Source organism: Aulonocara stuartgranti (assembly GCF_965226115.1).
Source record: "Aulonocara stuartgranti genome assembly, chromosome: 16".
NCBI lineage: Eukaryota > Metazoa > Chordata > Actinopteri > Cichliformes > Cichlidae > Aulonocara > Aulonocara stuartgranti.
In genome coordinates, this window is record NC_138952.1 from 37,533,191 (window position 1) to 37,558,507 (window position 25,317).

General features: G+C 45.8%; 2 protein-coding genes across 2 annotated transcripts in view; both read right to left on the reverse strand.

Moving 5' to 3' along the window:
* The window catches only part of LOC309691231 (trace amine-associated receptor 8a-like), a gene marked incomplete at both ends in the record, with an annotated part of 106,496 nt that overhangs the window by 6,658 nt on the left and 74,521 nt on the right, over positions 1-25,317 (reverse strand). The gene's annotated exons all lie outside the window — the stretch shown is intronic.
* LOC309690422 (trace amine-associated receptor 13c-like) lies at positions 688-19,373 on the reverse strand (the record flags this gene model as incomplete). Its single annotated transcript, XM_082507455.1, has 5 exons — positions 688-705; positions 6,306-6,522; positions 17,476-18,288; positions 18,467-18,684; positions 19,266-19,373. The coding sequence occupies 5 exons, from the start codon at positions 19,371-19,373 to the stop codon at positions 688-690; spliced, it is 1,374 nt and encodes a 457-aa protein (XP_082363581.1).

Below are 25,317 nucleotides of genomic sequence, written 5' to 3' on the forward strand. Positions count from 1 at the left end.
ATTAAAATAAAGCATTACATTGGTAATAGCATGTCTAGTATAACAGTTAAAACATTAGAACTATGAGGAAAAGACAAAAGCATCATATAAAAAGAAACTTCACAAGCAAAAATGATTTTTTTATCACTAAAAAAAAGTCACTAATTTAAATAGGTCAGTACTTGAAGTGGGCGATGGAGATGATGACAAGTAGGTTCAGTACTGCAGTAAGCAGAGAGATAGATGATAGCAGGGTGTAAATACACACAGCCTCAATTTGTGGGCGCTTTTGCCGCACACAAGAGGAGTTGAGGAGTTGTGGAAAGCAGAGTTCAGTTTCTTCCATTGTTAGAGAAAGACAGCTGTTCAGCACAAACAGCTTTGTGACTGAGCCCCTTTTTTGTATCACCACCCTTCCTCCCACATTTGCCTTCTGACGCAACTCATTCGCTGATATTTTTTCCCTCTGCGAATAAGTCAAAATGTGATGTTAATAATATAAAGTACAAGAAAACCAAGACAAGTGAGGCTCTTGAGCACAAACAGCTTCGTGACCGAGCCCCTTTTTTCTCCTGTGCATCACACTAATGTCCGTCCTCCTATTTTTCCCATCTGACCTCATTCATTTTTGGATGTCGTGATTGCATAACATGGAACTGCTTAGTTTTAAACTGGATCAAAAATGGCATTTTAATCGATTCATAAGCCTTACCTGTCCAGGAAAACCTTGAGAAACACAAAAAGAGCCCAAGGTCTTACGCTGGAACATTCCTCAGAAAAGCACCACACTTCAGCAAATAGAACAGGATAGATCTGCTATCAATATCCTGGTGCTAGACACCACATGAATCCCAATGGTCACATGTCACTGAATGTCAGATCACAGCTACTTTGGAGGACCTTCATGATAATTAGTCAGGGTGTGCGGCTGGAATTTTCTATCAGGCTCCTAAGTGCGCAGTGGAGGATGAGAGGAAACTGCAGTGGGTGGTGAGGGCAGCGGAGCGGGCAATCTGCACTTCACCAACCCCCCTCAGAGACATCTATACTGGCAGACTTCAGCAGAAAGCCAGTATCATCATCAAAGACCCCTCGCACCCTGGACACTCACTTTCCCCCCCCTTCCCTCTGGTAAACGCTCCATCAGGTTGAAGACAAACAGACTCAACAGCAGTTTTTACCCACAGGCTGTCAAACATGCCCTACCTCCACCCTGATTGGAGGATAACTGCACTGCCAACACTCATGGACATTACACCTTATTTATAAATCGTATTTCTATTTATACTTCAATGCAACCAACATCCCTACCTCTTTAAACTGTATTTATTATAACCTTATTTAGTATAGTTGCAACAGCCCCCCTCCCCCCACCCAATGTGCAATATCATTCTCCCCAGACACTCAATGTGCAATATCACTGATCACACTGCACCTCTCAATGCACCTGCTCCTCAGATGGCATGTATGTGTATGTGTATATGTAAGTGTTTATGTGGATGTCACAATACGGCTGTGTGCAGGCAAGAGTAGGACCCAAATGCAAACTCACAGAGACGAAAAGTAAACTCAAAAAACACAGCTTTATTGCTGGCGTGGAGTGGGACACGAAAAACAATACAAAACTAAACTGCGAAAACTAAAGCACAAGGAGCCACAGGGAAAAATCACACAGCTATGAGGGAGGACGCAACACTGACAAAGAGAAACATGGGGCTTAAATACACTGAGGGATAACGAGGGGGAATGAGCCACAGGAGGAGAGCACAGCTGGGAGTAATCAGGCAGGACGAGACAAGGGAAGCAAAACTAGAAACATTAACATAGGACAGACTGTGAAAGTAAAACAGGAAACACACTGACGGGACTCAAGACATGTAAACTTAACAGACTGGGGAGACAGAACATAGGGACCTGAAACATGGGGCAGAAAGGCACGGTAGACACAACATGAACATAACAATGCCACAGGGGAAGAGTAAAACAAAATGCAGGAACACAGGACCTCTTTCAAAATAAAATGGGAAACATAATGAAACGCAAATATGACAACATAAGAAACACAGACATGAAGCACATGAAAGACAAGGGAGACTTAACAGGGGTTGGAAACACAAGGGGAATCTAATAAACAAATGAACTTAGATAACCTAATGAACAAAATAAACTCAAACTTAAAACGCTGGGTCAAAAGACCCAGGATTTGCAGGTGTATGTATAACTTGTACATATATTTCTTCAGTAAATGTAAATTTGTTTGTTATTGTGTAAATACTTAAGCTATTGTGTACTTCACACACATGGAGAAATGCCAAATAGGCTTTCATTGTTCTTGTAACACTGACAATAAAAGCTATTCTATTCTGTTCTGTTCTATTCACTACGTAGCTAACTCCACTGTCCTCTCTCCTCAGTGTGACTGCTTAACTGCCACGGTCCAGTCTGCATCTCTGGCCCAATTCCCCCTTTTAAATCCATGTCTACCTAGCCTGTAAACTAGGCCTGCAACGTCATGTTCTGTGTTTTGTTGCCTTTGTCCCTGTCACACTTTGAAGTTTTGAGTTTAAAAAATAAACAATGTAAAACATTTCGCTGTCACTGCTCTGGGTTCCTGCACTTGAGTCAGTTCAATTTAATTTTATTTGTATATTGCAAACTCACAGCAGCAATCACCTTAAGGTGCTTTATATTTTAAGGTAGACCCTACAATCATACATAGAGAGAAAAACCCAATGATCATATGACCCCCTATGAGCAAGCACTTTGGTGACAGTGGGAAGGAAAAACTCCCTTTTAACAGGAAGAAACCTCTGGCAGAACCAGGCTCAGGGAGGGGCGGGGCCATCTGCTGTGACCGGTTGGGGTGAGAGAAGGAAAACAGGATAAAGACATGCTGTGGAAGAGAGACAGAGATTAATGATAAGTGTGATTCAGTGCAGAGAGGTCTATTAAGAAGAAAGTGTGTACTTTATTGTACTTTATTGAGCCCCGTGGGGAAATTGCTCTCTGCATTTAACCCATTCATTCAGTGAAGCAGTGGGCAGCCATTGGGCGCCCGGGGAGCAGTGTGTAGGGACGGTACCTTGCTCAGGGGTACCTCAGGGTAGCTGTTAAGGGGAATCGAACCCCCGACCTTCCGATCATGGGGCAACCACTCTACCTACTGAGCTATCCCTGCCCTAACACAAAGTGAGTAAAGAAGAAATACTCAATGCATCATGGGAATCCCCCAGCAGTCTACACCTATTGCAGCACAACTAAGGGAGGATTCAGGGTCACCTGGTCCAGCCCTAACTATATGCTTTACCAAAACGGAAAGTTTGAAGCCTAATCTTAAAAGTAGAGATACTGTCTGTCTCCTGAATCCAAGCTGGAAGCTGGTTCCACAGAAGAGGGGCCTGAAAACTGAAGGCTCTGCCTCCCATTCTACTTTTAAATACTCTAGGAACAACAAGTAGGCCTGCAGTGTGAGAGCGAAGTGTCATGGTCCTGAGTCTGAGGACTCAGTGTTTTGTGTTTCCTTATGCTTTTGTTCATTCCGAGTGTGTATTCTTTTGTGATTTTGCCATTTGTTAGGTTTCTGTTCTTTGCCTGCCTGCTCCCACTTCTCTGTGTTCCCTCTGTCTGTCCATGGTGTTATTGTGTCTGCTCATCAGTCTGCCTGTCAAGTTCAGTGTCCTGTCTGGTTCTCTGTGTCTGTTAGTTTCCTGTTTTATTCTGGAAGTTCATGTCTCATGTCAGTGTGTTCAGTTTTACCTCTCCCCTGTCTCGTTAGCCTAATTGCTCCCAGCTGTGTCTCCCTCCTGTGGCCCATTCCCCTGATTACTGGTGTGTGTATTTAAGCTTTGTGTGTTCTCCTGTCTGTTGCCGGTTCGTCTGTGTTACTTCGTGTCAGTCTGCGTTACCCTGTGTTCCACAGTGTCCTGTTCCTCGTCTGCGTCTCTCTGCTTCTCATCCCCTTTGTCGTATGCTCCCAGGTCTGTTATTTTTAGTTCTCCCAGTTTAGGTGTCTTCAGTTATTTGTCATGCCCCACTGCTTGTTTGCCACTACACCTTTGTTAATAAACCTCACCAGCATTTCATCCACTGCCTGCATCTTGGGTCCTTCTTCCAACTCCACACGGCTCGCCCCGGCAGCCGTGACAGTACGAACCGGCCACTATGGACCCAGCAGCAGTCAACCCGCCCGAGAAGCTCCGGGAGGATATTGTTTACTCGGTAGACAAATTAATTAACTTATGAGGGGAGAGAATTCTTATGAGGGGAGAGAATTCCGCCAAGGCTCAGCTCACTTCACCCGCTCACACAGAATTTTGTTCTGAACGAGCTTCATCTTCTCCCCCTTGCTACCACCCACCCTGCAATTCATGCTTCACTCCCTGACCCGACAGAGAGTGTCCTGCCCGGCCCGTCGGTCCAGCCTTCAAATGGGAGACGGCACTCACGCCGTCGACGCCCCTCGCCACAGTCGGACCCCAGGATATCAGAGCGGCCGACTGTGGTGAGTAAAAAGGATAACAGCTCCAATTTGAACTTTGAGACTTTTTCTTCTGGGGTTGTTCGGGGTGTGTCAGTGGGAGCTAATTCGCAAAGCTTACCTACCTTCGTGGTAACCGATCTCTCCCAGGTTGGCATTTTTAAGACTTCAGTGAAAGCAAAGGGCTGTTGTTCTTCTGTTTCTTCTGAACCTGTTAAACCCATGTCAGCTAACCCAGGGTCTGCTAAAACTGTGGCATATATCCCAGAGACAATTAACACCAGCTCTGATAATACCAGGACTGTTTATTCTTTTGAACTGCAACCTGAAGCTCAGGTAGCCGCCCGGCCTCAAGCTCAGGTAGCCGCCCGGCCTCCAGCTCAGTCTCCAATTCCACCACCGTCGTCATCCCAACCATTGTTTCAGTCACCCTCAGTTCAGCCTCCTGTTCAGCAGCCACTAGCCCTGCATCCTGTGTCACTTGCTACTCCGGTACAACAAGCTCAGTCAAATCAATCTAAAAGGAACTGTGTTTCATCAGTTTGTTCTAAGCAGAGAGACAAACCTAATGATAATGTAATCATTCCTAAAAAGCTGGCCAGTTCAGAGACTGTGACGCGCTCCAGGGCCTCCCCAGAGGCTGAGTTTCAGCCCTCAGCCCACTCTGGACCCCTGGAGGCTAGGAACCCAGCTGAGGACTGCACCGGGCTGTCACTGCCTGAGCAGAGTCAATGCTCAGGGCAGCTTAAGTCTGCTATGTGTTTGCCAGGGGCCACTGTGCCTGCTGGCTCTGTTCTGTCACTGCCAGAGGCCCGTGTGCCTGTTGGTTCTGTTCTGTCCCTGCCAGAGGTCTCCGCACCTGCTGGTCCTGTTCTGCCCCTGCCAGAGGTCCCCGCGCCTGCTGGTTCTGTTCCGTCTCTGCCAGAGGTCCCCGCGCCTGCTGGTTCTGTTCCGTCTCTGCCAGAGGTCCCCGCACCTGCTGGTTCTGTTCCGTCTCTGCCAGAGGTCTTCGCACCTGCTGGTTCTGTTCTGTCTCTGCCAGAGGTCCCCGCACCTGCTGGTTCTGAGACTGTCTTCGCTGGGGGGCCCGAGGAGCCCGTCCAGCTTCCTGCCTCGTCAGCTGGAGGGCCCGAGGAGCCCGCCCAGCTTCCTGTCTCGTCAGCTGGAGGGCCCGAGGAGCCCGTCCAGCCTCAAGACTCGTCAGCTGGAGGTTCAGGAGAACCTAGCCAGCTTCCTGCCTCGTCAGCTGGAGGGCCCGAGGGGCCCATCCAGCCTCAAGACTCGTCAGCTGGAGGTTCAGGAGAACCTAGCCAGCTTCCTGCCTCGTCAGCTGGAGGGCCCGAGGAGCCCGTCCAGCCCCAAGACTCGTCAGCTGGAGGTTCAGGAGAACCTAGCCAGCTTCCTGCCTCGTCAGCTGGTGGGCCCGAGGAGCCCGTCCAGCCCCAAGACTCGTCAGCTGGAGGTTCAGGAGAACCTAGCCAGCTTCTTGCCTCGTCAGCTGGAGGGCCCGAGGAGCCCGTCCAGCCCCAAGACTAATCATCCTCGCCAGCTGCAGTCTCATCATCCTCGCCAGCTGCAGTCTCATCATCCTCGCCCGCAGCAGCCCCCTCATCAGCTTCATCAGCTTCGCCTGGTCCAGCCTCCTCATCAGCTTCATCAGCTTCACCTGGTCCAGCTTCAGCTTCACCCTCGCCTGGTCCAGCTTCAGCTTCACCCTTGCCTGGTCCAGCTTCAGCTTCAACGTCGTCTGGTCCAGCCTCTGCGTCTGCCTCGTCTGGTCCAGCCTCTGCGTCTGCCTCGCCTGGTCCAGCCTCTGCTTCTGCCTCGCCTGGTCCAGCCTCCTTCTCACCTGGTACTGCGGGGGCCACGCAGCCTTCTGGTCCCCAGCTGCTGCCTCAACATCGTCGGTCATCTGCCAGGCCGCATGTTGGGCATCTTCGCCACCGTGGCCGGCCTCTGGACTTGCATTGTCGCCACCGCTGTCATGAGCACGGTCGGCCCCGAGAACTGCTTTCACGCCGCTGTTGCCGTCCGCACGGTCGGCCCCGAGAACTGCTTTCACGCCGCTGTTGCCGTCCGCACGGTCGGCCCCCAGAACTGCTTTCACGCCGCTGTTGCCGTCCGCACGGTCGGCCCCCAGAACTGCTTTCATGCCGCTGTTGCCGTCCGCACGGTCGGCCCCCAGAACTGTTTCCACGCCGCTGTTGCCGTCCGCACGGTCGGCCCCCAGAACTGTTTCCACGCCACTGCCTACTGCGTGGCCGGCCCCCGGACCTGCCCCACTGCCGCTGCCTTTTACACGGTCGGCCCCCGGAACTGAACTGTTTTGCCCTCCGGTGCTGTCGGCCTCCGGGTCGGCCCCCTGAACTTGTCCGTCTGGGCCTTTTTGGACTATGTGTCCAACTCCACACGGCTCGCCCCGGCAGCCGTGACACGAAGTGCTCTAATAGGGTGATATGGTACTACAAGGTCATTAAGATAAGATGGGGCCTGATTATTTAAGACCTTGTATGTGAGGAGCAGGATTTTGAATTTAATTCTGGTCCAATTTTTTTACTGAGCTTTGGTCCTGGGACATCAGATGCTTTTTTGTTGTTAACATAAAAGTTACTTTTATACAATACAATTTTATTTATATGGCACATTTAAAACCAAAGGCATACCCAAGTGTTTCACAATAATCCAACAAGACATTGTTATAAAACATTAACAAAGTACAAAAAGCAAACACTACTACTGTGGAGATGATAAAGGAGGATCCATTTGCAGGCACTTGTAAAGGTGTGACGGTGGTTTATTTAATACACATCACAGGGAAAAAATGGCAAACGAAGATAAACTAAACTATACTGGACACAACTAAACTACAGAGCACGAACCTGAACGAGAATGAGAACGAGCAGAGGAGAATGACGATGGACAGCAGGGAGAACACACGGGTGAGACACGGTGGACACACAGACACACTTGGGGCAGGAACTCATCCCCGACCCGGAGTGGGCACTCCACCCTTTTCCGGCTGAGAACCATGGCCTCAGATTTGGAGGTGCTGATCCTCATTCCCGCTGCTTCACACTCGGCTGCGAACCTCTCCAGTGCGAGCTGGAGGCCCTCACCCGATGGAGCCAACAGAACCACATCATCCGCAAAAATCAGAGATGAGATTCTGAGGCCACCAAAGCGAAAGCCCTCCGCCACTTGGCTGCGCCTAGAAATCCTGTCCATAAAAATTATGAACAGAACCGGAGACAAAGGGCAGCCCTGGCGGAGCCCATCACCCACTGGAAACGAGTCCGACTTATTGCCGGCAATGCGAGCCAAGCTCTTGCAACGGTTGTATAGGGATCGAATGGCCCGTAGCAATGGGCCAGACACCCCATACTCCCGCAACACCTCCCACAGGACACCCCGAGGGACACGGTCGAATGCCTTCTCCACGTCCACAAAACACATGTAGACTGGTTGGGCAAACTCCCATGCACCCTCAAGTATCCTCGAGAGGATAAAGAGCTGGTCCAGTGTTCCGCGACCAGGACGAAAACCGCATTGTTCCTCCTGTATCCGAGGTTCGACTAGCGGACGAACTCTCCTTTCCAGCACCCTGGCATAGACTTTCCCAGGGAGGCTGAGGAGTGTGATCCCCCTGTAGTTGGAACACACCCTCCGGTCCCCCTTCTTAAAGATGGGGACCACCACCCCGGTCTGCCAGTCCACGGGTACTGCCCCTGATCTCCATGCAACATTGCAGAGGCGTGTCAACCAGGACAGCCCTACAATGTCCAGTGCCTTCAGGAACTCGGGGCGGACCTCATCAACACCAGGGGCTCTGCCACCAAGGAGTTGTTTAACTACCTCAGTGACCTCGCCCCCGGAAATTGGCGGGTCATTCCCCTCATCCCCAGACTCTGCTTCCTCCTCGGAAGACGTGTCAGTGGGATTAAGGAGGTCCTCGAAGTATTCCTTCCACCGCCTGACAATTTTCTCAGTCAACGTCAGCAGCGCTCCGCCAGCACTATACACAGTGCAGGTAGAGCACTGCTTTCCCCTCCTGAGACGCCTGACGGTTTGCCAGAATCTCTTCGAGGCAGTCCGAAAGTCTTTTTCCATGGCCTCTCCGAACTCCTCCCACACCCGAGTTTTTGCTTCAGCCACTGCCCGAGCCGCATTCCGCTTGGCCTGTCGATACCTGTCGGCTGCCTCCGAAGTCCCACAGGCTAACCAAGCCCGATAGGACTCCTTCTTCAGCCTGGTGGCTCCCTTCACCTCTGGTGTCCACCATTTAGTTCGGGGATTACCACCACGGCAGGCACCAACCACCTTACGGCCGCAGCTCAATGCAGCAGCTTCGGCAATGGAGACGCTGAACATGGTCCATTCGGACTCAATGTCCCCAGTCTCCCTCGGAATGCTGTTGAAGCTCTGCCGGAGGTGTGCGTTGAAGATCTCGCGGACTGGGGCCTCTGCTAGATGTTCCCAGCACACCCTCACTACGCGTTTAGGTGCACCAGGTCTGTCCAGCATCCTCCCCCGCCACCTGATCCAACTCACCACCAGGTGGTGATCAGTTGACAGCTCAGCCCCTCTCTTTACCTGAGTGTCCAGAACATAAGGTCGCAGGTCTGGTAATACGATTACAAAATCGATCACTGACCTACGGCCTAGAGCGTCCTGGTGCCACGTGCACTTATGGACACTCTTATGTTCGAACAGGGTGTTCGTTATGGCCAAACTGTGATTAGCACAGAAGTCCAATAACAAAGCACCGCTCAGGTTCAGATCAGGGAGGCCGTTCCTCCCAATCATGCCCCTCCAGGCCTCGCTGTCATTACCCACATAAGCACTGAAGTCTCCCAGCAGGACAACAGAGTCTCCAGGTGGAGCACCTTCCAGCACCCCCTAGCCCAGGGACTCTAAGAAGGCTGTGTACTCCGAACTGCCACTCAGCGCACAAGCGCAGATGACAGTCAGGACCAGTTCCCCGACCCTAAGGCGCAGGGAACAAACCCTCTCATCCACCGGGAAAAACCCCAACGTACCGGCAGCAAGCTGAGGGGTTATTAGAATACCCACCCCAGCCCGCTGCCTCTCACCAGGGGCAACTCCAGACTGAGACAGAGTCCAGCCCCTCTCCAGGAGACTGGTTCCAGAGCCCAAGCCATGCGTAGAGGTGAGCCCGACTATATCTAGCCGGGACCTCTCAACCTCACTCACTAAGTCAGGCTCCTTCCCCACCAGAGAGGTGACATTCCATGTCCCTATTGCCAGTCTTGGCAGCCGGGGGTCAGTCCGCCAGGGTCTCCGCTCCTGGCCGCCACCCGGCACACAATGCACCCGACCCCTATGGCGCCTCCTGCGGGTGGTGGGCCTGCGGGAGGATGGGCCCATGTCTCCTCTTCGGGCTGTGCCCGGCCGGGCCCCATGGACTAAGGCCCGGCCACCAGACGCTCGCCCTCGGGCACCCTCCCCGGGCCTGGCTCCAGGGCGGGGCCCCGGTAACCCTATCCCGGGCAGGGTAAACTGTTCCCTCGATGTTCTTTTCATAAGGATCTTCTAAATCGCTCTTTGTCTCGTCCCTCACCCAGGACCAATTTGCCTTGGGAGACCCTACCAAGGCGCAAAAGCCCCCAGACAACATAGCCCCTGGGATCCCTGGGACACACAAACCCCTCCACCCCTCCAACTTTTAACATATGAACACAAAACCAGCAAGATGAAGCAAAGATGAAAACCAGCCTAGAGAAGCTGCAAAGCGATCACCACAATGGTTCTACTCTAAAAAACAGAAGCTTGAAGAAGCCTCAAGCTTGACTGCACATCACTGTCTTCGTTACCTGTTCAGGGTCTGGCTGCTGGGCAGGGGTCTGCATTGACTCACTGCACTGACTGATTTTTGGCTAGATTTGCATTAGTATACTGTCTCTGTAGATGGTTCAAAGTTCAAGGTTCTTTATTTGTCACATGCATAGTTATACAAGTATAACACACAGTGAAATGTAACCTGACACGCTCCTCGACATGTGCAAAAAAGAACGCTGGTTCAAAATGACCCAGGACCATAACAGAGAGATGTCATTACGAAGGCAGATAAAACAATTGTCTTGTACGATGTTACCACTCTCTTCAGTTTTTTTATCACAAAAAAAGCAAATGATAAAAAAAAAACATTGAGTAAAAAAATTAATACAATATCAAAGAACAAAATGGTTATATTTATTAAAGAAGGAGCTCAAAAAATGATAATAAAAAAAACCAACCAACACAGCAAGCACTGCATAAATCAAATCTAAATATGACAAAATTTGTTAAAATATGGGTATTATGGTATTTTGAGATTTTGGTATGAGACGTGATGTGTTCAGGTCTGCTCCTCTTTGGATTGGAACATATTAATAATAAAATAAGGTTTTCTCACCGATTCACTTAGTAGCTGACTCCATGGCCCTAGGTACAAAGGCACGTGTTATACACATGTTAAGGACAACATCCTTACCTTCCAGCAGACAAAGGTAGTAGAACAGTTTTGTTAACCCTTTAGGACCTACCATAGAACCAAGTCCACCAGAGCTTATATTATATTTTTACATGCTGTGGAGCCATTTTTGGGAGCATTTCAAGTTGATATACATCAACAACCATTATAGCCCAAATTTTAATAATATGTCTGCATTAGGTGCATAGTAATTACATAAATTGCAAAAAAATTTAAAATACTTTTTGTTTTTTTTAACATATATTTCTAGTTAGAGAAATTTAAGAGGCTTATCCCTCAAAACTGTAACTACAAAAAAGTTGCACAAAATAGTTTCCCACCACAGGAAATTTATTTTGAGTGTCTTCATAGTTTTATTTTTGAGATACACCAATTTTTATATACTGCAGGAAAAACGAAAATAAATATTATAATGTAAATTTGCAAAAAAACCAGCATATGCATCAAAATAAACTATTTCCAGCAGTGCAATATGAGTCCTAAGCATCCCAGAAACGACACAGAAAGTCATAAAGTCAAACATAACTTTTAAAAACACCACTATAGGCTCATAAGGCCCTGATGGTAAAAAACTACATTTCTGCAAAATGGCGTCACTTCCGGTTTCAGGCAGGACATGGCGGACATGCGATAGTTCACGCTGATGGACGTAGGAAGTGTTACAAACAGCTGATCGGATCGGCAAAGCGTGTTTCTAGAATATTATGTTTTTGTTGCTGCAAGTGCTTTTTATTCAGTTTTTGCAAAGCTGTATGTGGAAGGAAACTGTGACCAAGGACAAGCTGATGGCATAAGATGTAAGTACAACTCCGGTTTCATATGCAAAAAAAATTATTGTGCTAGCTTATGTGGTTGCAGTGCTACCGGGATTTAAAAATAGTTACACAAAACAGAGCGTGCCCACTCCAACCGGCTTTAAAGGGTTAAATTGCTGCTTCGAAATAAAGTCAGCCTTCTGGAGTTTAATTACCTGGATTACCGAGCATCAAAAAAATATGATGGAATGACGGAAATATACTAAATATTAAAGGAAAATGTTTTTGTATACCTGAACCAGTCATTTTGAACCAGCGTTCTTAGTTTTTTTTTTTTTTTTTTTAATTTTGTTCATTATTTATCCCATGGTCCCTAGGTAGTTCAGTTTAGTTTTTTAGATTTCCCATCGTGTCTTTACACCCTGTGTCCCCCTCCGTGTATCTGTGAGTTCCCATGCCTCCTTTTTCCTCCTTGTGTTTTATTTCATATTTTCCCCAGCCCGTTATGTCTGTGCTCTCCACGTGTTCTCTCTTTTCCTCTGGTCTGTGTATCTTTGCCAGTGGCGGTCCTAGCCTGTTTGGCGCCCTGAGCGAACTCTCTCTCTCTGGCGTCACAGAAGCACGTTCAGTGAGAGACTGAGATTACCAAAAAGTGCTACTGAACAACGCAGGAAATCATTCCTGCCCGTGGTCATCTCCCTGTACAACTCCTCGATCTAATACACTGTAAAAACTGCAATAGTTACACCCTTTTTGCACACACTCTTTTCTACTCAGTAATATTCTTGTCAATTTTCTTGACATTTATTTAAAATCCTTTCTGTTCATCCTTGATATTTATAATTGAGTGATCTGTATATATTAGTGCTATTTCTTAAATGTGTAAAATCTGTAACATAATGTATTGTTTGGTGTTTAGTCTGTTACTGTTACTATTTTTACCATTTCTTCTTGGAGCAACTGTGACCCACATAATTTCCTTAGGGATTAATAAAGTATTCTGATTCTACACCTTAGTTCACAGATATGCTTTGTCTAGGGTTTATTTCTGGGATTTCACACAACCCAGAATTCAAATCATGAATACATAATGGAATTGGATTTACAACATTAGAAATTAAATGTGCTTGTGGTAGGACTTGACTTAAGCGGTCAAAGAAGTGCAGGAGACTGATGCTGTCCAGTGTAGCAAGTGATTTATTCACCATTTTGTGACCCAAATAATATTTACAAAGAAACAAATAAGAAACTCAACTCTATAATTAACTCAGTTCAAATAAACATAACTGAACTTAAATCAACAGAAATTAAGGTCAAACTGCACACAGCTACACTGACCTGAACCTTTCTCTTGAAACACCTGAGTTCTTCTGCTTAAATAGTCCACTTAATCAAACAATTTCTCCTCTGGACTATTCCATTCAGTAGGTAGGTAAGATGAACATGATTATAGTCAAACCTCTACTACTCCTCTTTACTGGCAACAAACTCTGTGGTGTAATCAATACATATCACAACAATAAATCTATTTCTTTATAAACCCTCTAAAATCAACTTTATTAAATTATAAGAGTTCTTCCCCTTCTGCACTTGGTCTCTTCCTGTGACCTCAGATGAACCCAGAAGGTATAAAGCAGGAAGTAAAACTACATTTCCTCCTTTTGTTTCTGCAAGACAGGTAGGTAAGGTAAGTTCTAAACAATACAAATTAACAGTTGAAATAAAGAACATGTTAACTTAACAAACTTGTAGGAATTGATTTGAACCAAGATGTTATATTATATAATCTGTAAAAGTGCAAAACATAAACAAACCCGGGATAGTAGATGTTTGCCTATTGCAGATTACATGTGAAATATGGTTAAATCAAAACAAGAATGTTAACTAAGAATATAGACAAATGGTCCTTTCACCCACTTTGTCACAGTGCTATATTTGGAAGCAGCCCCCCCCCCTCCTCCCTTTTCGACAGGTTGTGTGTGAGACTTTAAATCATCAAACTGTAATTATAAATTTTAAATTGTTATTGATCCCTTTACCCCTAGTCCTAAAATGTACAGTGGGGCAAAAAAGTATTTAGTCAGCCACAGATTGTGCAAGTTACCCCCCCCAAAATGATGACAGAGGTCAGTAATTTGCACCAGAGGTACACTTCAACTGTGAGAGACAGAATGTGAAGAAAAAAATCCATGAATTCACATGGTAGGATTTGTAAAGAATTTATCCGTAAATCAGGGTGGCAAATAAGTATTTGGTCACCTCAAACACGGAAAATCTCTGGCTCTCACAGACCTGTAACGTCTTCTGTAAGACGCTTTTCTGTCCCCCACTCGTTACCTGTATGAATGGCACCTGTTTGAACTCATCATCTGTATAAAAGACACCTGTCCACAGCCTCAAACAGACTCCAAACTCCGCCACGGCCAAGACCAAAGAGCTCTCGAAGGACACCAGGAACAGGATTGTAGACCTGCACCAGACTGGGAAGAGTGAATCTACAATAGGCAAGCAGCTTGGTGTGAACAAATCAACTGTGGGAGCAATCATCAGAAAATGGAAGACATACAAGACCACTGATAATCTCCCACGATCTGGGGCTCCACGCAAGATCTCATCCCGTGGGGTCAAAATGATCATGAGAACGGTGAGCAAAGATCCCAGAACCACACGGGGGGACCTGGTGAATGACCTGCAGAGAGCTGGGACCAAAGTAACAAAGGTCACCATCAGTAACACACTAAAACGGCAGGGAATCAAATCCCGCAGTGCCAGACGTGTTCCGCTGCTGAAGCCAGTGCATGTCCAGGCCCGTCTGAAGTTTGCCAGACAGCACATGGATGATACAGCAGAGGATTGGGAGAATGTCATGTGGTCAGATGAAACCAAAGTAGAACTTTTTGGTATAAACTCAACTCGTCGTGTTTGGAGGACGAAGAATACTGAGTTGCATCCCAAGAACACCATACCTACTGTGAAGCATGGGGGTGGAAACATCATGCTATGGGGCTGTTTTTCTGCCAAGGGGACAGGACGACTGATCCGTGTTAAGGACAGAATGAATGGGGCCATGTATCGTGAGATTTTGAGCCAAAACCTCCTTCCATCAGTGAGAACTTTGAAGATGAAACGCGGCTGGGTCTTCCAACATGACAATGATCCAAAACACACCGCCCGGGCAACAAAGGAGTGGCTCCGTAAGAAGCATTTGAAAGTCCTGGAGTGGCCTAGCCAGTCTCCAGACCTCAACCCCATAGAAAATCTGTGGCGGGAGTTGAAAGTCCGTGTTGCTCGGCGACAGCCCCAAAACATCACTGCTCTCGAGAAGATCTGCATGGAGGAATGGGCCAAAATACCAGCTACTGTGTGTGCAAACCTGGTAAAGACCTATAGTAAACGTTTGACCTCTGTTATTGCCAACAAAGGTTATGTTACAAAGTATTGAGTTGTATTTTTGTTATTGACCAAATACTTATTTACCACCCTGATTTACGAATAAATTCTTTACAAATCCTACCATGTGAATTCATGGATTTTTTTTCACATTCTGTCTCTCACAGTTGACGTGTACCTCTGGTGCAAATTACTGACCTCTGTCATCATTTTAGGTGGGGGAACTTGCACAATCGGTGGCTGACTAAATACTTTTTTGCCCCACTGTATATTTATTTTCTTACTCTTCATATATTTATTGTTTGTTTACTTGCACTGCTGTAAATGGAGTCTTGTCGTCTTGTCTCTCTATATACTGTACTGTATATAGCGGAGATGATAAAGTTTACTTTGACTTCAGCACAGCAGCGAGCACGCGCTCACTTTTTGCCTATAGAATTTCGAAAAAACAATGGTGATAAATTCTTTATCATAATATCTGGTGTTTTCATGTTTATTGGTTTGTTTTTATTATGTTTTTATTTTGTTTTATTTTGCGAGTTGGCTATCAGATGCCGCTCCGGCCAGCCAGAGAATCCCCTGCCACCCCATCCTTTCCTCCCTGTGCCACAAGCAGAAGTTGCACCTCGCAAAAGGCTATAAGAACACCAATCGGTGCCTATGCCATCCCCAAAATGCACTGGTGTGATGTCGAGGCAGCATGAGTACGAGCAACTTTTTTTTGCTGATGCCCGTGATGCCGCCCCCTACCACGATGCCACCCTGGGCAACTGCCCGTGTCGCCTATATCAAAAACCACTACTGCTCTGTGTACTTCCTGTTTGACCCTAGAACTGAAGAAGCTTCTCGGATGAGAGGTGAAACGTCTTCAAGTAACTTAAAGAAGTCCAGATGGTTTTCTTTGCAAGCTCCTTGGACTATACTGAATAATAACACAATTTACATTAACTAATGCTAAAGATCTTAGCCATAACCAGTGTTGGGTGTAACATGTTACAAAGTATTGTTAATGTAATCACATTGCATTTTTTAGTAATGTAGTAATGTAACACATTACTGTGCGTAATTCCATTAAAATGACAATTATGTCATTACTCACATTCCAAAGGTTCTTTAGTTGTCTGTACACTGGCCTAATAAAAAGAAAAAGAAATCAAACAAACATGCCGTTGTATTTCGGCGCAGTTGTGCTCCAATCCACTGATTTCAGTGTGTGTGTGTGTCGAGTAAAATAGTGCACTTGTCTATAACTGCTGATGAGTGCCAATATGGACCTTACTTTTGCTTTTAATGAACAAAAAAAAAAAAACAAGTGCATGATGCAAACTCTGTATAGGACAGAAACAACTACATTATCCTGCTGATAGAACTTCACTTGTATAACTATGCATGTGACAAATAAAGGACCTTGAACCTTGAACCATCTACAGAGACAGTATACTAATGCAAATCTAGCCAAAAAACAGTCAGTGCAGTGAGTCAATGCAGACCCCTGCCCAGCAGCCAGACCCTGAACAGGTAACAAAGACAGTGATGTGCAGTCAAGCTTGAGGCTTCTTCAAGCTTCTGTTTTTTAGAGTAGAACCATTGTGGTGATCGCTTTGCAGCTTCTCTAGGCTGGTTTTCATCTTTGCTTCATCTTGCTGGTTTTGTGTTCATATGTTAAAAGTTAAAAGAAAGATTTTATGTCTGTCTTCATTAAGGCAGGGAGTCATCTGGGTGTTTAGGAACGTCAGGTTTATATTATTAACTGGTAATTATAATTTTCCTCCTCCTCCTCTTCACTTCTTTTGCTGCAGACTTTTGTATAAACTGATTATCTTATCACATTAGAGTATTTTTAATGTAGGCAAATTACTTTTTTGTCTTTATTTCCAGCTATAAAGCTATATTCATACTGAATGCTGCTGTTTCTCAGAAACTGCAGCTTACATCCCTGCTCTCTGCGGAGACACATGAAAGAACACAACAGACAAGGATGGGGAGGAGCAATGTGTACACGCTGTCTATTTATGTACATGCGTGACAAGAGTGCTGTTTCCATTGACATGTCTCCTTTGTATGAAATTGAGTAACATACTGAAGATAAAGGAGAAACTCTGAAACTAAAATATAGTTCCTATAATGCTACTAGCAGTCTAATACATATACTAATGTTGGTTGCCAATGACATGAATAATATTTGTATCAGTCAAAATATTTCAGAAATGAAGTCCGTCAGTAGAGTTATTACAGTCTTTTCTTCCCCATCTCTAAACCACACGGGTTTCTGTTCTTTACTTATGGGTGTTACTTCTCTGTTAGTAACTTTTTTGTAATAGAAAACATAAAACAACAACAAAAAAACAATGGGGCTTTCATTCTCAGTCTTTCATTCTGTTTACATGATATTGGTGTCACAGGAGCCAGACTTCAATATTTTAAGTGTAACAATTTGTTTAACAGATTTTCTGAACCAGGGGTAAAATAAAGCATAGATTAGAGGGTTTAGACAGGAGTTTAAATAGAACAAACACATTACAAATGCAACAGATGAAGCACTGAGGATGGCATCTTGACCTGAGAGTGTGACACCAAAGTATGGGCAGAGACATATTAGAAACACAATGATAAGAACACTGATGGTCCTTACTGCTTTCATTTCAGATTTCTTAACATTTGTACTTACTGACCCCTCGTGTGTCAGAGCTGCAATATGTGACCGCAGGGCACGAGCTTGAGTCATAGCCACAACAAATACGTTTAGATAAAGAACTACAATCACAATGACAGGACCAATAAAGGACAGCAATAGATCTGCAACTCCAAAAGCATGGCCAACAACAACCACACACTCCCCATAGCAGGAATTATACCTGCCAGGTTGCACCAGGTTGTCTTTTAGCAGGAGACATTGAAAGACTGAAGAACAAATCCAACACAGATAAACACATGCTTTTGTTCTTTTTGGGGTGACTTTGGTAGAGTAATGGAGAGGGTAACAAATAGCCACATAACGGTCAATTGATATGAGAACCATGGTTCCTATTGACGCAGAGGTAATAATGTAGTCCAAGAGAAAATACATACTACACATGAATTCACCAAGAAACCAGCAACCATCTATAATCATAATTTGAAATAAAATCAGGAGACCCACCAGGCAATCAGAGACAGCCAAAGATAGGAGGAGGAGATTGGTGGGGGTGTGCAGCTTCCTGAAGACAAAAGACAGCGACACAGTTATTATTATTATTATTTGTAGCAACAAGTGCAATTTTATACAGATAAAAGGAAAAAGCATTTAGCTCAGACTCACTCAGATAGGATATCATATCATTTTCATCTTTTAGCCATAAAATCTTACTGTCTGCATATGTCTAACAAAATTATTACTTGAAATGTGAGATGGAGATGATGACCAGCAGATTAAGAGTCACAGTGAGCAAAGAAATGGAGGACAGGGTAATATAAATAAGGATAGAAAATGTATAAGGACGCATGGTCTTCCTGCAGGAGGAGTTGAGGAGTTGTGGAAAGCAGAGTTCAGTTTCTTCAAAGGTTTTCATCATTAGAAAAAGGAGGTTCCAGCTTTCTGCCTGAAGCTCTTTGTTCTGTACCTGATTTATTTTCTTTGCTCACATTGCTCCTCCCTCTTTCCCACTGGTGGCAGTTTTCTTTCAGTATGTTTACAACTATGTCAAATCCTGCATAGTTTCATTGTGTATTGAGGTTTTTAAACTTTTTCCAGTGAAGTTCATGTACTTGATAGATTGCATGCATTACCTACAATCGGCCAACCCTGTTCTTCGACCTCAAAACCCCGAAGTCTTCGACCCATTGCTATCAGCCGTACCCTTGCTGGAACTTAGGAGATGCTACTTTGTCATTTATTTACCCTTCCACTGGTGCACATCCTCTGCCTCTACCTTCCCTGCCTAAGAGGCGCTATAGGAAGCGGGGCAAACTGAGTGGGTTCCATGTTCGCTTTAAGGTAAGGCACATGCTGCGGCTAACTCCTATTCCACTTTGGATATTTTGCAACCTCCTTTCTCCATTCAGGACCAGTTGTCCTTCAGACTGATTAGCCACCGTTGGATTTGTCCAGTAGGACGACAATCTTACCCAGCTCGCCCAGTGGTTTGTTTGCCTGCTCGGACATGGATTGGGACTCCCTAAACGATCTTTTTCTCACCTTGTGGTTGGATTCTTTGTTCCTGATGGAAACTTGGATTCGCAGCATTCTTACACAGTGGGTGAGTGAAGCGACACATTTAAAGGGCCACTCGTTGGACTTGGTCATTTCATATGCTCAGGATATCTGTATTAAGAGCAATGATAATGTTGGCATCTCTGACCATTTTGTGTTTATGGTCGATGCTGAGTAAAATGCAATAGAACTGACTTCTGCGGGCCCTCGTCGCCCTGTATGTATATTTAATTCTGAGACTGTGCCTTTTTTGATCCTGATAGCACGGACACTAAGTCTTTTACTCCGTGATCAATCCTTGTCCTGGTAGGTCAGATTTGGCTTCCTCAGCTCTCTGTGAGCAATTTTTAAATCATTTTACAAGAAGAATTCTATCTCTTAAGCCTTCATTTTTACACCCCTCTGTGGTGAATCCTCTCCATGCTAAAGTAGGAAGAGGTAGGAAGTAGGAAGTAGTTCATTCTCCACCCTCAAGAGATTATTGGACAGGTGAGAAGTTCGAATTCTGGACGTGACATTTCTCCCATTATTAAGGATGGTTTTGATGTAATTGGCCTTATATTCTACCTTTGATGAACCTATCATTAATGGTGGGCTGTGTCCCGACTGCCTTTAAACACGCAACAGTGCAGCCTGTTCTAAAGAAAAGCAGCCTTGACCAGAATGATCCTGCAAACTATAGACCAATCTCCAAACTCCCGTTCTTATCTAAAGCACTAGAGAAAATTGTGTTTTGTTGTGTGTCATGCTGTAGGCATTAAGGGTTCTGCCCTTAACGGGTTTAAATCCTATCTCTCGGATCTTTTTCTATCACAATGGGATGTTACTCACCCCATCCAAAACTGAGATTGTAGTGTTTGATAGGCATATCCCTCGGGACTAGTTAGCCATTCTATTTGGCCCCCTTGCTAGCTTCTTCTCTGACACTGTAAGCAATCTAGGTGTTTTCCTGGACAGTTCATTTAAGCTTGTTAAACAAGTGTCCTCAGTAGTCAAATCTGGCTTTTTCAATTGCACAATCTCTAAAGCCAAACATTTTACACAGCACAATGACCTTGAAAAACGTATTCATGCTTTTGTGACTTCCAGATTAGAATACTGCAATTCCCTTTACTTTGGCCAATCTGTCCATCTCCATAGACTTTAGCTTGCTCAAAATGCTGCAGCTCGTCTCCTAACTGGAACTGGAAAATTTGCTTCCATTACTCCAGTTCTTGTTGACTTTGGCTACCCATCAAATATTGTATTGATTTTAAAATCTTGTTGCTTACTTTTAAAATTATAAATAACATTGCGCCTAGCTATCTTGCTAACCTTCTTAGCTTGTATGCTCCTCGTCGAGCTTTAACCCTCTGGGGTCAACGGACGCGCTGGCGCGTCAAAATCACAAGACCAATTTAAGACGACACAGCTACAAGATGCAGCGACTCAGAGTCTCCATTTCAACCTGGATCAAAAGTGCGGAATTCAAACTATATACCAGTTTTTGAATTGTGTTGATGGGCCACGTAATATCAGAGTTATGAGAAAAAAGATACACGCAATGTTTTATTCTGAACAAAACAGTTGTGTTTACAGCGGGAAGCATGGTAAAAAAGGCGTTTTCTACAGACAGCGCTAGCAAGCACTCTCCGCTTGCGAGTGAAAAAAGAAAAAGAAAACAAACACCCCTTCCCTATTGGTGTTAAAGTTTACCTTGTCAGCCAATCAAAAACTGATATGGCAACATGTGGCACTTGGTTGTTTAGGGAGAAGGGGCAGTTTTAGGAGCGACACCTGCGACGGAAAGCGGGCAAGCGAAAGAAAGACAGAGAGAGAGTTTTCATATGTGAGACATTAGTGATGTTTAGCGTGTTTTGAGGCTAGAGTTAGTGTGTTGTGTAGTTATTGTTTTGTATTGTGTGTCAGTGTGGTGGGGCGTGGTCTGCGGTGCCGTGCAGGGAGGGCGGACGCACCTGCACGCCATCCTTAATCACGCCCGCCTAGTTAAAAACACGGGGACTCAGGGGTTTGTGGGTGTTGTGGTGAGATGTCAATAAAGATGGCTCTGAATGATACTCTGTGGTCCCGCCGTGCCTTATTCTCACCACATTGGTCCGAAACCCAGGAGGCAGCACGGCGGGTCCGTATCGGAGCCAGGGAATGGAGGAGCTGGCCCAGAGGGTGGCCGAAATGGTGGCTGCCCAGCGGGAGCAGGCGGCGGAGGTGCGTCGCCAGCAGGAAGAGCTGCAGGACCAGTCCGAGCGTCACCTGGAAAGGATTGGGGAGCTGGTGGCGGTGCTCTGGGCCTGGGCGCCACCCCCACAGGGGTGTGCCGAGGACAGTGAAGGAGCCGCGTGAGGCACCTCAGCAACCGGAGGTGGCAGACGAGGCGCGCGGGGATCTGCTCCTGCCGGAGGAGGGGGAACAGCCGGGTGAAGGGCTGCTCCTGCCAGGAGCGGTGGATGAGCCGCTCCAACCGGAGGCGGCGGACGAGGCGCGCGAGGGTCTGCGCCGGCTGGAAGAAGAGGAGCTGCGTGAGGGGCTGCTCGAGCCAGGAGGGGCGGCGGAGGGAGTAGTAGTGACGGAGGAGTCGCGCGATGGGCTGCTCCAGCAGGGAGCGATGGCGGTGACGGAGGGGCCGCGCAAGGAGCTGGAGGTCCCCGTGCCGGGGGAGCCTGCTCGAGTGGAACTGGCGAGCGAGGCGTGCGCCACGCTTGAGATCGCCGTGCTCACCAGACCGGCCTCATCACCACCAGAGGCCAGTACACGCCACACCTCTGCCCAGCCACCTGTGAGCTGGGGCTCATGACTGTGCCGGCCGCGCTGGGTGCACCTGCCACGCGTCCGACTTCCGAACCAGCTTGGCCTGCGCCGCTGGATTCACGGGCGGCCACCTGAACTCGCACCTCCCCGTCGCTTGGACGGGGCCTGGGGGCGCCCGCTGTCCGGGCTGATTCCCTCTCCCACTGGCGGTGGGGGAGTAGGTTTGGCCGGATGGCTCCCCGGCCTCAATCGGGCGATGGGGGTATTTGGTGGGGCGTGGTCTGCGGATGCTGTGCAGGTGCGTCTGCCCTCCCTGCACGGCATCCTTAATCACCAAGAGGGGGCTGTACCTGCTGGAGGCGGAGGCGCAGCGCGGGGAGCAGCTCCAAACGGGAGTGGCGGAGGCGGTGGTGGAGCAGCTGTGCGAGGTGACAGAGGGGCCAATGTGGTGAGAATAAGGCACGGCGGGACCACGGAGTATCATTCAGAGCCATCTTTGTGGGCGATCGTGGCTCAAGAGTTGGGAGTTCGCCTTGTAATCGGAAGGTTTCCGGTTCGAGCCCCGGCTTGGACAGTCTCGGTTGTTGTGTCCTTGGGCAAGACACTTCACCCGTTGCCTACTGGTGGTGGTCAGAGGGCCCGGTGGCGCCAGTGTTCAGCAGCCTCACCTCTGTCAGTGCGCCCCAGGGTGGCTGTGGCTACAATGTAGCTGCCATCACCAGTGTGTGAATGTGTGTGTGAATGGGTGGATGACTGGATATGTAAAGCGCTTTGGGGTCCTTAGGGACTAGTAAAGCGCTATATAAATACAGGCCATTTACAGGCCATCTTTATTGACATCTCACCACAACACCCACAAACCCCTGAGTCCCCGTGTTTTTAACTAGGCGGGCGTGATTAAGGATGCTGTGCAGGTACGTCCGCCCTCCCTGCACGGCACCGCAGACCACGCCCCACCACAGTCAGTTATACTGCTGAATTGCTCCAAAAAAGCCATCAAAGGCAAATTCCAGTGTAAACGCTGTCCCCACATGGAAAACTGGACTGACACACCTCTTGTTGTCAGACCTGCAGGGTTTAGGACTGTGCTGTTCTCCTCTGTATTATATTGGACACAAACTATTTTTTTGGACTGGCACAAATAATTTTTGTGCCTTCTTATTTGAAGCAGCACACCTGATTGTTCAGTAAATAGTTTTAAATTGTTATATAAAAAACGCCTGAGGGCTTGGCTGTATTTTTAGGTAAATAGTACCATATAACTTTGTTGTTCGCAAAACTTGTGTATAATTTTTAGAAATGTACAATTTCTATTTGCATTTCAAGTTATGAAAATGATTCGTTAAACATGTTTTTTTGAATTTTTTGTCTCGATTTAGATCAATTGTGCTAATATAGTATGCCAAAATGAAAAAATAACTCAAATTTCAGATATTTGAGGTTATGCTGAAAATAATGATACCAAACAAGGCAAGATAAGCGGTTTTTAAAGGTGTAATATAGAGGCAAAATCAAAAGTAGTGAAAAACGGCCAATTATACCCTGGACCCCAGAGGGTTAAGATCATCTGGTCAATTACTTTTGGTCCAACCTAGGTCCCACCTGAAGACCAAGGGGGATTGTGCTGTTGTCTCAGCTGCACTGAACCTCTGGAATAGTCTTCCTGTTACTATTCGTGCCTCGGACTCTATTCAATCTTTCATAACACGGTTGAAAACATACTTATTTAATTTCTTTAATATCCCACTAACTAGTGCCCTTATTTCATCTATTTGAACCTTTTTACATTTGAACCTTCTTACTACATTTTGACTTTTTACTGCATTATTGCTGATTTTTGTAGATATTATTTTATATTTATGAATTGTCTCTCTCTCTTACCCGTGGCCTGACATCTATTTTATTTAGCCTATACTCCTGGTTTAATTAGTGCTTCCCATCTGTTAGTATTAGTAGCTGTCACGGTTCTGGGTCGGTTCGACTCAGCATTTTGGAGTTGTTATGTTTTGGCTTTGAATAATGGATTATTCCTGTATACTGGTGGTGGTGGTGATGATTATGATGATGATAGATTATTATTAGAGTTCCATGTTTCTGTTTATGTGTGTTTCAGGATTTTTGTCTCATGTTTAGCATTTAGGTTCCATGTGTTATATTCAGTCTGTCTCTCAGTGTCAAGTCTGCGTCTTTGTGTAGTGAGGTCTTGTTTCCTGTTTTATTGCGAAGGTCTGCGTCTCTTGTGAATGTGTTCAATTTTACCTCTTGTCTCGTCTCGTTAATTGCTCCCAGCTGTGTCCACCACCTGTGTGTAATCTCCCTGTGTTTCTCTGTGTGTATTTAATGTTTAAATTAGTTGAAATAAGGGTTTTCAAATGTCAAGCAATATGTTAAAAATAAAGCGAAAAGCACCTAAGTAAAACTCTTTGTGACTGAAACCAGTTCACTTTGTTCATTGAATCATTTATTTTTAATATAGGATGTTTACTAACAAATTTCTGTATATGAAATATTAGACATCGATTAAATATGAAGCACAAACCTGTTTTAAGTCAGCTTGAAAAAAGATTTAAAATGACATGCAATCTATTAAGATTAAGATTAAAACTCATTTTAGTTAAAGGTTCAGTAAAGCACACTGCAGAAAGCACTTTCTGACTGTGATCAGATCATCAGTGCGCCCCAGGGTGGCTGTGGCTACAATGTAGCTTGCCATCACCAGTGTGTGAATGGGTGGATGACTGGATATGTAAAGCGCTTTGGGGTCCTTAGGGACTAGAAAAGCGCTATATAAATACAGGCCATTTACCATTTTTACCATTTTGTGCATTAGAATAAAGAAAGAGCTTATTCCTATTCCACTGTTCAGGCCAGTCTGTAACATCATCAATGATTTGGTAACTTCCTCAACAACAAACTAGAAGAGATAGACTCTAATTCTCTGGGAAACACTGTAAGGAGTGGAGTGACATTGTCCACCGGTGGGGAATGTTTGTGTTTTTATTCTGTTCTTATGTTGTGGAGATATTAATTTAAACAATTAAATATGTAGATACTTACGTTATTATATATATTCCCTGTGCAGGTACCTCTTTTTTCTTTTTTCTTGTTATTCTAAAAGGATTTTAATGTAAAAATCTACATGCTGCTAACAGAGAAATGCCAAACTGCATTTCATTGTTGTTGTAACAGTGACAATAAAGATGTATTCTATTCTATTCTGTGTAAATTTCAGTGTTTCAGTAAGAATGGTTGTTAATTTATTAACACATCTATACATTATCTTATAAGACAA